This window comes from Eublepharis macularius, chromosome 17 (assembly GCF_028583425.1).
Source record: "Eublepharis macularius isolate TG4126 chromosome 17, MPM_Emac_v1.0, whole genome shotgun sequence".
NCBI lineage: Eukaryota > Metazoa > Chordata > Lepidosauria > Squamata > Eublepharidae > Eublepharis > Eublepharis macularius.
Genome location: NC_072806.1, coordinates 1,808,986 through 1,821,130, shown reverse-complemented (window position 1 = coordinate 1,821,130; position 12,145 = coordinate 1,808,986). Strand labels below are relative to the sequence as shown.

Sequence of the window (12,145 nt, the reverse complement as noted above, 5' to 3'; positions counted from 1 at the left end):
GCCTGCACACGGCAGAAAGTCCCACTCTGTCCAGTAAGATTTCCCTCCAAGTTGAGCAAGAGTCAAGCTGTAGTTATCTGCCGGCAGCCCGTGTATTTACCTCCCCACTAAACGTGCACAGGATCGCAGCCTCCGGCTGATTTTAAGCCCGGTGCATCAGTTTTGGAAAACCGGTCGGGGAAAGAAAATGCGCCTCGGCTTCGGCGTTCCCGACAGGCGCAGGGTCCGGAGCGGCCCCGGGCGGCGCATTCCAGCGCCAGGCACCTTTTCCTTTTCGGGGCTCCCCGAGCGCGCCGAGCACGTGAAGGGACGGGAGGCGACCTACCTTCGAGAGGGAATCCGGTGCGCGGGTAGTTCTGGCCGGGCGCCGGGCGCATCATCCTCGGGACGGTCCCGGGCAGCGCAGCCATGCTCCGCTCGCGGCTGCTGGGGCGGACCGGGAGGGGTGGGGCGGCGGGGGGCAGGTCTCGGGAACTCCCCGCCGAAGAAAGCCGAGTCCGAGCGCAGCCCCGGTCCGAAGCCCGGCTCCGGGGCGCAGGCAGGCGGGAGGGGCCCGCTGGAGGCGCTGCCCGCCTTGGAGGGAGCCGGGAAGGCGCCTCTCGGCCGCCCCCCGAAGCACCACGATGCGGGCCGGCCGGGCGGGCGGGCGGGGGGGCTGGAAGCGACCCGCGGGAAGGGAGCGGGCGCCCTGCAGGAAGGCCGGGCGGAGAGTGGGGCGAGCCGAGGCGCGCCTTGGGCCGGGCTTGGTCGGCGGACGGCGGCGGGCCCCCCTCGCGCGTGTTTTGTGTGCGTGTGTCGCCGGGGGGGGGGGCGGCGGGAGGGCGGGGGCTGATGGCTGCGCTGATAGGAAGGGCTGGAAGTTGCGAAGCCGCGCCGAACTTTGGCGCAGCGGGAGCGAGAGCGGAGCGCCCGCAGGCCGCTGATAGGCTCCGCAGCGCCTCTCGCCGCCTCCCTTTTAATCAGGGGCGCGGGCGAGGGAGCGCCGACTCCCGCGCGCCCGAGCCAATGGCGAGAGGTGCTCTCACGCGCGCCGGGCGCGTCCCCGCCGGCGCGCCCGTCTGGGCAGGATTTTGAGGCTGATGGTTTCGGCGGGGGTCTCTCCCGGCCGGCGGGAGGAACCTTTCCCCGGGGGCGCCACAGAGGCGGTGGGGGGACTTGCAAGGAAACTTTGCCGAAGTTGGCCCGGGAGGGGGAAGTTCTGCCCCTTCCCCTCCCAAAGGGTCGGGCCTCACTTGCGGGGCGTCCGAGCGCGCCCCCTCCCCGGCTCGAATCCCGCTTCTCCTCGACTTCGGGAGTTGATATTTCCTCAGAGGTTAGATGCCAGCCCCTGAAGTCTTTCACTTCTTCTCCAAAAATGGGCAACTTGTTTTCCAGTCAGTGGGGGGGGGGGGGGGAGAGCGAGCGAGAGAGACAAGTAGGTCCCTAAGCTAAGTTTGAAAATAAAGGGCTGGGGGGGGCACACGCACCCCGACAATATCATATAGACATACTGGAAAGGAAAATGCTGGACTCCCAGGGGACGCCCTTACGTTTTTCTCCCTCCCACGTTTCCTGGCAACCTGGCTCCTTCGCAACTTCCACAGGTGTTTCAGTTCTTCCCATCAGCCCCCCCCCCACACACACCTGGAGAAAAGATCCCGCTCCGGAGCGAGGGATTGAAAGCTCCCTAGCAAACATAGTCTTAGGTGCCCCTGGACCCAAATCTCAGTTCGCAAGGCCATGTACTCATCCCCACAAACCTTGGGGAATCCCGTAGGACTTCCTTGTGAGTAGACGTGCCTCAGGATCTTACTTGCTCGGCAGCAAATCTAGTTGAAATGACTTCCGAATTAAAAAAAAATCCTGCAGTGATTAAAAGCCGGCCGGACAGCAGTAATTCTTCCAGAGGTGCCTTTAAACCCCCTCCCCGCCCTTCGAAAGATTTCCCCAGCACCTGAACCAGCCGTAGCTCTGACTCTTCCTTACTGGAAGGTAAGCCCGGCTCTTACCAGCCAGGCGTCGAGAGCGCGCAGCCCGGGTCTTCTCTGGTTTAAGTCTCAACGTGCCCAGTCGGCCTTCCTTCCTTCTAAAGCGTAGGGCTGCAGCCTGAGGGGCGTAGCCCGATCCCGTCTGCACGCTGACTCGAAAGTAAGCCCCGCGGAACGCAGAGAAACTTGCTTCCTAGCGAGCCGGCGCGGGATCCCAGCGGGCGAAGCAAGCCCTCTTGCGTTGCGTCGGCGCTATTTCGTCTCTGACCACCTCATTCTCGGGGCAGCCTGAGGGTCGAGGACCCATTTCATGAAACAGAGTTCCGGGCGCTTGTCAAGCCAGAAGGCCGCCGGTTGTCTCTTGCCAGAAAAAGTGGCACTGAACCAGTTTTCCGCGGTCAAGGCACCCTGGCCTGCTGGTCAATTTCGTCCTGGCGTTTGTCAGTTTCGTCCACGTTCTCCCGGGCCACGCGGGCCTCCTTCAAGCGGCCGCCTCTCAAACCCAGGACCCCGACAGCGGGCCGCAGCTGCTGCCCCACCCCGGAGTTTGACAGGGGTGGCGCAGACCTGGTTGCCCAGTGGGCGCAGAGGCGCGCGGATCCCTCGCGATTCATCCCGGCTCGGTTTTTGAAAGCCTTAACCCTGGGGAAAAACTTTAGCAACGCCCCCCCCCCCCTCCGGATCCGTGGAAGCCCAAAACCTTTCATTTTTCTCTACTAACCTAAAGGCGATTTAGTGCTAACTCCTTCCTATTGTTGGGATTTTTACAAGTGTCATTCTCTTCAGTCACAACGAGTTAATTTGTTTGTGTTTCTTAGAGACAACTAGTTTGCATGAGACCAGTTAGATGTCTAGTTGTTCTACCGGCCAGGGCAAAAGGGGAGTTGCATGCTTAATGAACAAATCTAGGATTGATTATTGGCTGACCAGGTTTATTGGGGGGCAATTGACATTCTTTCCTTTACTCAGGACCCCAATTGCTCTCCAGTTAGTTCGACCTTACCTTTAAATTATCAGGATATAAGGATGTAGGAGCGAAGTAGCTATTCTTTCTTTTATCTCCAATGTACCCTATTTCCCCCTATATGTAGTAAGCATTTATTCGAGAAGCTGAACACACACGTGTCTGTGATTCTTTATCTGCTGTGCAAATAATTTCTACTCTGCCACAATACTTATCCGACACCTATTTATTCACGGGGGAGGTGGAAATAACCAGGAGCGTTCATGGGTCCTAACTTCGTGCGTTTCCAAACGCCCCCCCCCAAGAAGATTTTTGTAGGGGAGGAAACAAGAAGTCACAAACATTCTTGGGGATGGAGAGGCGTGGCCTTATGGCTTTATTGCAAGAAATAATCAGATTCCTTTCCTTGAAAGAGTCAACAAAGATTGGGGGCAACATTAGAAAGTGCGTGGACCCTCCCCACCCACCTGACACCTCGGACCACATCTAGGGGGCTTGGGAGCTCCATCCGTCTATCTGTCCGTCCATCCATCCATTTCATGTTACCTGTCTATCTATTTCATGTTGTCTGATTTATATGATTATGAGATTTGAATGTATGTTTTTAATTGTATATTCTTGTTGGAAGCCGCCCTGAGCCCTCTTGCAGGACGTGCGGGATATAAGTGGAACAAAATATCCATCCATCCATCCATCCATCCATCCATCCATCCATCCATCCATCCATCCATCCATCCATCCAACTAATTTATGCCCCGCCTTTCTCACTGAGACTCAAGGTGGATTACACAACGTGAGTTACTACAGTCAATTTCAAGGACATTTCAATAGACATAATAGGATCTATAAATACACATTTGCATGGACTTCTAACCAGCAGAGATCCAATACAAAGTTGAAAAAAAGCTGGAAGAGAGCAGAAACCGTTCTCAGGCTGATACATTAAACAACATAAAACTAGTCGCTTCCCTTATTTAGGGGATGTTGCACTCGAAGTGCCTGGACTCCCCTCTAGTGATACTGTCAACGTGATTCTTGGGACCCCCAAAATAGAAGCGCAGAGTTCGTTTTGCGATGTTCCAAAGGAGAAAACACAACCAGTGGACCTCATTAGCACTTTCCGAGCAATTTCTCGTTGCTGAGATCTTCTAGCGGGTGTGTGAGTGTGTGTGTGTAGGGTGCGAGGTCTCTGTCAGTCTCGACGGGCAGCTGCAGTTCAATTAGAAGCTTTCCCATTTTTGTGAGCGAGAAAAAGGGGCGGAGGAGGAGAGGCAAAGTTGACAAACGGGCACGAGGCGCAATTTCACAAACCCCGAAGAATTTCAAAGAGACCCCGCTGGAGATCAGTGGAAATCACAGCGACTGATCGAGACAGTTGATCAGGGGGACAAGAACGGAAAGGTCGTTGCTGCTAATTAAAAGTCCCCCCCCCACCGCACCCCCAGACCACAATGGCTACAATTTCAGCACAGGCGCAACTGGTTCCCTGAAACGGCGGGGACCTGGAGGGATTTCGCTTGAGTGGGATCGTGTCCATGGCTGGCAGAGAGAAACCGACCATCAGGTCTGCCCAAGAGTAAGCGGGACTCCCCAGTCCGTGGGGGCTGGCTAGAGAGCTTTCCCCTTCCTTCGGGCAGCCTCATCCGGCTGGATAGCGGCCGGGGCCGAGGGAGCGCCCCCCGCCATCAACGCACGCCCCCCTTCCCCCACGAGGCGGAAACTATCCCGGGGCCGCTGGCTTTTCAAAACACGGCGCGTTGAGCTCCATTTGAAAAGTTCCCGTGGGCTTCATCTCGGGAAGAGGACGTCTAGCCTCCCCGGGAAATTTTGCCGAAGGATCGCATGGCAGGGGCCAAGAAGAAAGCCCCCCTCCGCCAAGGGCCCGCAACCCTCACCCCGGGCTCCGCGCAGCTCTTGGCTTTAGGGGTGCACTTATGTATGGGGGGGCACAGTATTCAGGCAGAGGCTGCTCCAGGGCATCCCCCCGCTTGCCAGTGGGAAGGGTTCGTTGGCAGCTCTCCCTTTAGCGAGGGGGGGGGGATCGGCTCCCTCCTGAAGGCATTTTAACGACTCCCTAATTCTCTCCCCACCTCGTGACTTGTAGGGGGTGGGACTGGATGCCAGCCCCTTAGAAAATACGCTTCGGAAGTCCAAAAGCAGGGATAATTTTTTCGGGAGGAGGGGGGTGGTGTGGATGTCCTGATGGTAACGGCCAAGTCTCACAAAATAATTGCGCCCCCCCCCCCCCAACAATTAAGCATGGAGAGGATGAAACAGCGACTTCACATTTAGAGCTGGCTAAAGGGGTGGGGGCAGAAGAGGGGGGGCACCTGAACGCTCAGACACAGAGACTTTCTCTTCTTTGCACGAGCTTAAAGGGGTGTGTGTGTCAAACTGGGTTGCTTTTTGATCTGCGGTTCACCTTTGGCTTGGCCCGCCTGGAAAGGCGCCGCACTCGCGGCGGAAACCAGCAAGCAAACGCGAGCCGCGCTCTGGGCTCGCTAAGCAGTTGGGTGGGTTTTTAAAAGAATCTCATCTATAGCAAGCGTTAATTTAAAAAAAAAACCCAAGCCTTTGGAGGAATACGGCAACGCCTCGCACTCATCAGGGAGTCAAGCCCACCGAACTCCGGAGCCAACAGGCATCGGATCCGGCTGCAATCAGGCGCAGGCTAACTAGGGCTGGCTTCGGCGTCCCTGGTTGCCTTTGGGGCGCTTCTGCCTGGTAAATGTAGCCGGCCGAGAATTAAACGTCATTGGCGGGGAAGGGAGAAGGAAACAGCGGGCCCGTTTTCACCACCCTTTCCTAACAATCTCCCTAGCCAGGAAACTCAAATTACTATCATCAGTTTACTTTGTTGTTGTTGTTGTTGTCAAAGGACCAGATCTAATTATTCAGGTGGGGGGAAACTGGCATCGAAATTGTTTTAAAAACCTGTGATAGGGAATAGACAAATGCTTGACAGGGCAACTGAAATTCGTGTTTTGATTTTTCTTATTAGGGGCATCTTTATATTTCTACTCCATTTTTAGTAGAGGGGAATCAAATTTTTCTTCTAAACGTTCTCTAATCCCCTCCAACTTGATTGGTTTTTAAAATGAGTGTTTGTGGGGGAGAGAAAGAGTCGATCTAAGGAGACTTCTGCCTTTCAAGTCTAATGGAGTAAATTCCATGGTATAACATGAGCCTTACTTTCAAGTAGACCTGCGTAGGATTGTTTTGCAAGGTTTTTTATTCACTTCATTTGTATCCCGCTTTTCTCCCCAGGGGACCCAAAGCAGCTTACATCATTCTCTTCTCTTCCATTTTATCCCCACCCCACAATAACCCTGTGATGTTGGTAGGCTGAGAGTGTGTGATTGGCCCAAGGTCACCCAGTGAGCGCTCCCATGGCAGGCCGGGGGTGTGAACTGGGCTCTCCCGCGTCCTTATCTGGCCCTCTAGCTGGCCACTGCTCCATTCCGGCTCTCTTGAGTTCCTGCCGTTTCAGTGCGCCAGTCACAAAGAAGAGCTCTTGATGGAGCCTGCATGGGAAGCGGATGAGAGCTGCCCAAGAGGCCGTCTCCTGCCCAAGCTCCCCTCCAGCTGCCCCCAGCTGCTCTTGTCTGGCTCCTGTTAATTTCCATTGGGGCTTGTGCAGGAGAAGTTTCCACCAGATTGTCAACGGAAAAGATTATTCCAGGGAGATCTCTGTACCTTCAGACCTCAGAAGAACCAGCAAGGGCCGGGGGTGATGTGCAATTATCCTGCAAAAACTCACTCTTTAAGAAAAAAAACTCCAGCTCCCAAACCCACAATTTGAAACTTTAACTTGTTTTTTTTTTTAAAAAAAAAACAAGATTCAGGACTAGCAGCACCTTAGAGACCAACTAGACCCTGGGAACCTAGTTAGTCTTTAAGGTGCTACTGGACCTCATTCTTGATCTTCTATTACAGACCAACCCACCTGAAACTGTAGTGAATCCAATCTCCCTACATCCTGCTTTTCACATTCCATCTCCATCAAGAAAAAAAAATTATTATACCTCACACGTCTATATATCTCTGCTGCCTTCTAGCTGCATAAAACTCTACATACTTCCACCTCTAAATGGATCTAAAGAAGGGAGTTTTGACTCCCCCGGAGATCTAGTTCATCTTTAAGGTGTTAGTGGACCCCTATTTTGTTCTTCTACTGCAAACCAACACTGCTAATCATATGAAACGATTTTGTTAAAAAAATGCCAACTCTTTTGGAAAAAACTCCTGAAAATATAAATAACTTTTAAATAATTCCTGAAAATATAAATAACTTTTAAAATAACTCCTGGGCCTGGAGCAGGGGTCACTGGGGCAGTCGGGGGGGGGGAGGTAGTTGTGAATTTCCTGCATTGTGCAGGGGTTGGACTAGATGGTCCTAGAGATCCCTTCCAATTCTATGATTCTAATAAAATCTTTATCTGAAGAGGCAGCTGAGTGGCCTAATTGAGCTGGGGCAATATTTATAAACAGACTCTCCCTGTCTTTAAATTCATTTGAGATATAAAAAATAATCATTTGGGGCTGAAATATATCACCTCAACCACTGAGTATTATTACAAAATTAGCCATTCTTTTTTTGCTGAAGAGTTCACACTTGTCACACAAGAGATACACATGCTGTGAGGGGCGATGTTAGAAGCTACATGAAATGGACTCTTCTTTTGGAAACCAGAGCTCCACTTACAGTTGACCCAAAAGCTGTGGGGTGCAGAGAGAGAGACACACACTTCAGAAGCTCTTCTGCTGAATAATCTCTTACCTTAATTAGACCAGATTTGTATATGCAGGCAGGTGGCCAACGCCATTTCTCAGTTCTTCCACATTTCAAAACCAGCCAAACAAAAAGACCACAAAAAACCCTTCTTGAAGATACAGAACTGAAAGGGAGAAAAGTACTGATGACCCACAGGAATATTTTCTATGCCAGACCTACAATCTGAAGTGGCGCCATCAGTTTGGGCAGTTTGGGACTTTATGGCCTCACTCTGTCACACAGGGCCATCCCATGTCCAGTTATGTAATATCCTGGTCAAGCTGCTCAGGCTGAGGCAGCATGCCACCATCCGCAACTTTACAGGGGAAATTCGAACTCTATTGGCCTTTTACAGCACCTGACTCCTCCTGCACAGGTAATTGCAGTACCACCTCCTATCCAGGTGTGGCACTGGAGTGCAGCAGAGAGCAGTCTCACAAGGGCGGAGAGTAAAATGCTGGAGTCTCGCCCCCTGTCTCTGTTTCTAGCCTGTAAGTAACCTCTTTCCTACCTTTGCAATATTTGCCTCGGTTCGGGTCTTTGGAGAGTCTCACCTAGGAAAGAAAATAATTATGCCAGCCATTTCATTTGTTGCTTTACAACAGGAGGAACAGAGCAGGGTAGAGAACCAAGCCTCGGGGTGTATCCCCAGCCCAATATGGCAGGGCTCTCTATTGAGACAGCGTGGCGTTGGTGGGTGAGTTGGCGCTCTATTTGTCTAGGTGAATTAAAAACACAATTCCAGCTCCCTGAAGGGATCTCTCGGTTGACGTGTGTGCATTTCATAGTCTTAACACTTGTAAAATAGGCTTCCTTTATGGTTATATCATAATTCCCTCCCCCCCCCCCCGCCCGGGAATATCAAGGCTTTATGCCCTTCTTCGGATTCTAGTCTCCTACTTGAACACACTTCTTCATTTATTTTTCTGCCCATTAACTCCATCATAGAGAATTAAATGAATTTCATTTCTGTCGGAGCGGTTCAGGGAGATCAAAAAAAGGACATTTGAAAAGGGAATTTCCTCCCCTCCATCTCCTGGGCACCTCTCTCATCACAGTTCTTTGCTCACCTGTGCTTGAAAAGACTCCCCCCCCCACTTGCCTTGATTCTTCAAACTGCCCCCCCTCCATCTTTTATACATAGCAGGAAGAAGCCATAAAAGGGGTTTGGGTTTGGTGTGAAGCAGACAAGTTGTGCTGCAGCCTCATCTTATTAGTAAAGGCATCTCCAGAGAAACGGGGTTAGAGAGAGTGTGGCCCTTGGTCATGTTTTACTGCTTCTTCCAGTAAAACATGACCAGTGGTCTCAAAGCTGTTCTTCATGGCTTTATTGGACCAGTAACTAGACACGCCCCCTTGTGACCAGGGCCGATTCCAGACGACTAACCTGAAGGTGCTGCATGCCGCCATGTTCCGGATCGCGACGGGGAAACACGATATTTCGCGTTTTCCCCGTCGCGATCCGGAACATGGCGGCATGCAGCGCCTTCAGTTTAGTCATCTGGAATCGGCCCAGGTGTGGGTTTGTGTCCAACCGAACGGAGGGATCCAGCTTTGCAGCTCCGTCTCCCAGGCAGGGGCAGCAGATGGTTGCGCAAGATCTATTTGGCCATTTGGATTCGGTTGCATTCGAGCTGCCTGCCAGTTCATTCATTATTCAACTCCTCACTTCGCAAGAAGGCCCTAGATGTGTACCCAAGCATTCACACTACATCATGGGCAGTGGAGTGTTTATGCTGCGCTGAACTTCTTTCTCACCCTCCTTTGCACTTCAGGAAATGAAGATGGCTTAGCACAGAAAGGAATACCGAGAGTGTGGTGGCTTGGCATTAAAACATTGAAATGGAGATGCCCTGGGAATATATTGGCTCTGTCTTGGTCATGTAAACATTAAATAGTGAGACGATTTGTTGAAAACAGACTGCCAAAATCTCCAGATCGGGATTAAAGTGAGAGCTATCTACTTTCAATGGTTTCCTCCTTGATATTGTTGTGTAAGTCAAGAAAGGCGTTTTCTTTCTTGGCAAGGCTCCAGAGTAGTTTCTTCTCTTCCTCTGAAGGACTTCTTTCCTCCTCTGGCATCCAAGGAAAACTACTGTTCAAGACAAGGCCATTTCTGCATCTTAATGTGGACATTGCCCGGGCCACGGCAGAACTCTGGGTGGCCATCAAGAAGTGGTTCGAAGTTCTTACTCTGTCATTGTAACCTGAAGATCCACATTTTGACTTCCCTTCCTCCTTGTCCAAATGGAACCTGTGGGTCTTTTTCTTTTCCTCTCACAGATTTTGCCCCGTAACATGTACACATTTTTCCACACTGTGATTCACTAGATCAGAATTACACATATTATTACACATATAAATGATCCAGAGGAGTTAGCCATGTTAGTCTTTAGTTGCAAAATAGTAAAGAGTCCAGTAGCACCTTTAACCAACTTGATTGTAGCATAAGCTTTCGAGAACCACAGCTCTCCTCATCAGATGCGACTTTATTGTAGCATAAGCTTTCGAGAACCACAGCTCTCTTCATCAGATGCGACTTTATTGTAGCATAAGCTTTCAAGAACCACAGCTCTCTTTGTCAGATGATGAAGAGAGCTGTGGTTTTCAAAAGCTTATGCTACAATAAATTTGGTTCGTCTTAAAGGTGCCACTGGACTCTTTACATATAAATGATGTTTATCTTATGCATGAATACCATATAAACTGCAAATAAAAGCCATATAACATGTGTACACAGTTGAACCTATAAAACTGAACCTATACAACTGAGAGCAGAAAGCAGAGAACTGAACCCATTGCCAATAATATAAATGAATGCATCAAGTAGGAGCGTAGGGAACATTCGCGCACTCCTAGTTTCCATACTGAGATCTAGATTGAGACAGTGACTTCCAGAGCAACAGCCTCAAAGTCAGTGACCATAGTTGGAAGGAGGCCTAATGATGGAAGAATGGCAGGAAGGAAGCCCTGATTTGTTGACTAAGCAGCGAGGCACAAGATGGGGGCATTCTTGATGGGTCAGGCCCAGCCAATCCGGAGGCTTCATGCTGCTTACCAATCACAGTAGCCAATAGATGGGTAGTCGTGTTTGTCTGTCTGTAGCAGTAGAAAGCTCCTACCCTACCACCAATTTTGTCAGTCTTATAGGTGCTCCTGGACTCTTGCTCTTTTCTACTGCCACAGAGGTCAATGTTCTTTATTTCAGAAGTTTCTATTCCATTTGTTTGTTGGCAGTCACCAGGGCAGCTTATGTGACAAAAACACAGCAGTTTCCCAACTAAAAATATCACAGCACAAACTGAACATAAAAATAACATAGCAACAAAGGGACCACAGCCAACTAGGAAATGCGCAGGAGAATAGAACGTTTTCATCTTAGTGCTCCAAAGACAGGAAAGTTATAGGGTGCCATCAGAGAAAATGTCCTTTCCTGGCCACCCCCAGAGATGTGTGATTATGTGCATGTTAGTGTCTTTCCATTTCTGTGCATAGTTCCATGCAATCCATTTCCTTCCTGCCCATTTTGTTTGGCAAATTTCCCACTTTCGCTCATTCCTTTTATGCTATTTTTATGCCATTTATATGCAACTGATGCAAAAAAAAGAGAGGCTTCAGTTTTAATGGCAATATTTTTATCAATCCTTTCTGCGTCTCCAAAGGGCTTTGAAGTCCCATGTATCTCAACAGGATTGATAGGCCAGAAATTCAAGCCCGAGAACCCCGTCCTTCATTCTCCTTAGCAAATGAGAAGTTTCCCACTATCCCATCGTGGCAAGCCAGTCCTTTCAGCCCACCTTCAGAAAGACAAGCGACGCTAAAGAACATGTTCAGCATATCAAAATGGCCGCCTTGTTATCCTAATCTTTGGGACAAGATTCCCCCGTGAAACGGCAGCTCTGCTATTCTCAGGAAAGGCGCAGCTATCTGCGGAAGCGGCTGGCCAGCGCCGGAGAACTAATGAACTCATCATGAAGTGCAGCAGGCATAAATGGGGAAGTGGAAATCGCTCTAAAATAAAGTTGGCCCAGGAATTAACTTCTGACGGCTCAGCATCCTCAGAGGAGAAAGGCGGTAAGTGAGCATATGCATACAATCAAATTCAAGCTTCGCCATACCCCCCCGTCTCTATGTGGGTCTGCTTTGAAACCCTTTAAGGCCAATAAGCAATTCAATGAACTTCCCTCAGGCCTGACCTGGGAGGTTTACTTCCGAGGAGGACCAGGAGGGAATGCTAATCTGTCCCCATGCCCTCAGGCACACGAGTGAGCAAATCAGACTCCTTGGGGTGAGAAATCCAAAGCATCCAGTGAAGTCTGCAAATGGGACATTGTCGAAGAGTGCAGTTCTGATTTGCAGTATGGAACTGGGAGCAAAATTGTACAACTATGCACCAACAATAAATTCAGGGAAAAAAAGAAAACTTATAGCTTTGCTTCC

At 50.5% G+C, this 12,145-nt stretch overlaps 1 protein-coding gene across 2 annotated transcripts in view; it reads right to left on the bottom strand.

The window, feature by feature from the left end:
• PAX7 (paired box 7) overlaps positions 1-410 on the bottom strand; it is a 131,620-nt gene extending 131,210 nt beyond the window's left edge. For both annotated transcript variants that reach the window (XM_055001457.1, XM_055001458.1), the window contains exon 1: positions 326-410. In XM_055001457.1, the coding sequence (XP_054857432.1) occupies positions 326-410 (85 nt within the window). The remainder of the gene's footprint in view (positions 1-325) is intronic.
• Between the last annotated feature and the right edge of the window lie 11,735 nt (positions 411-12,145).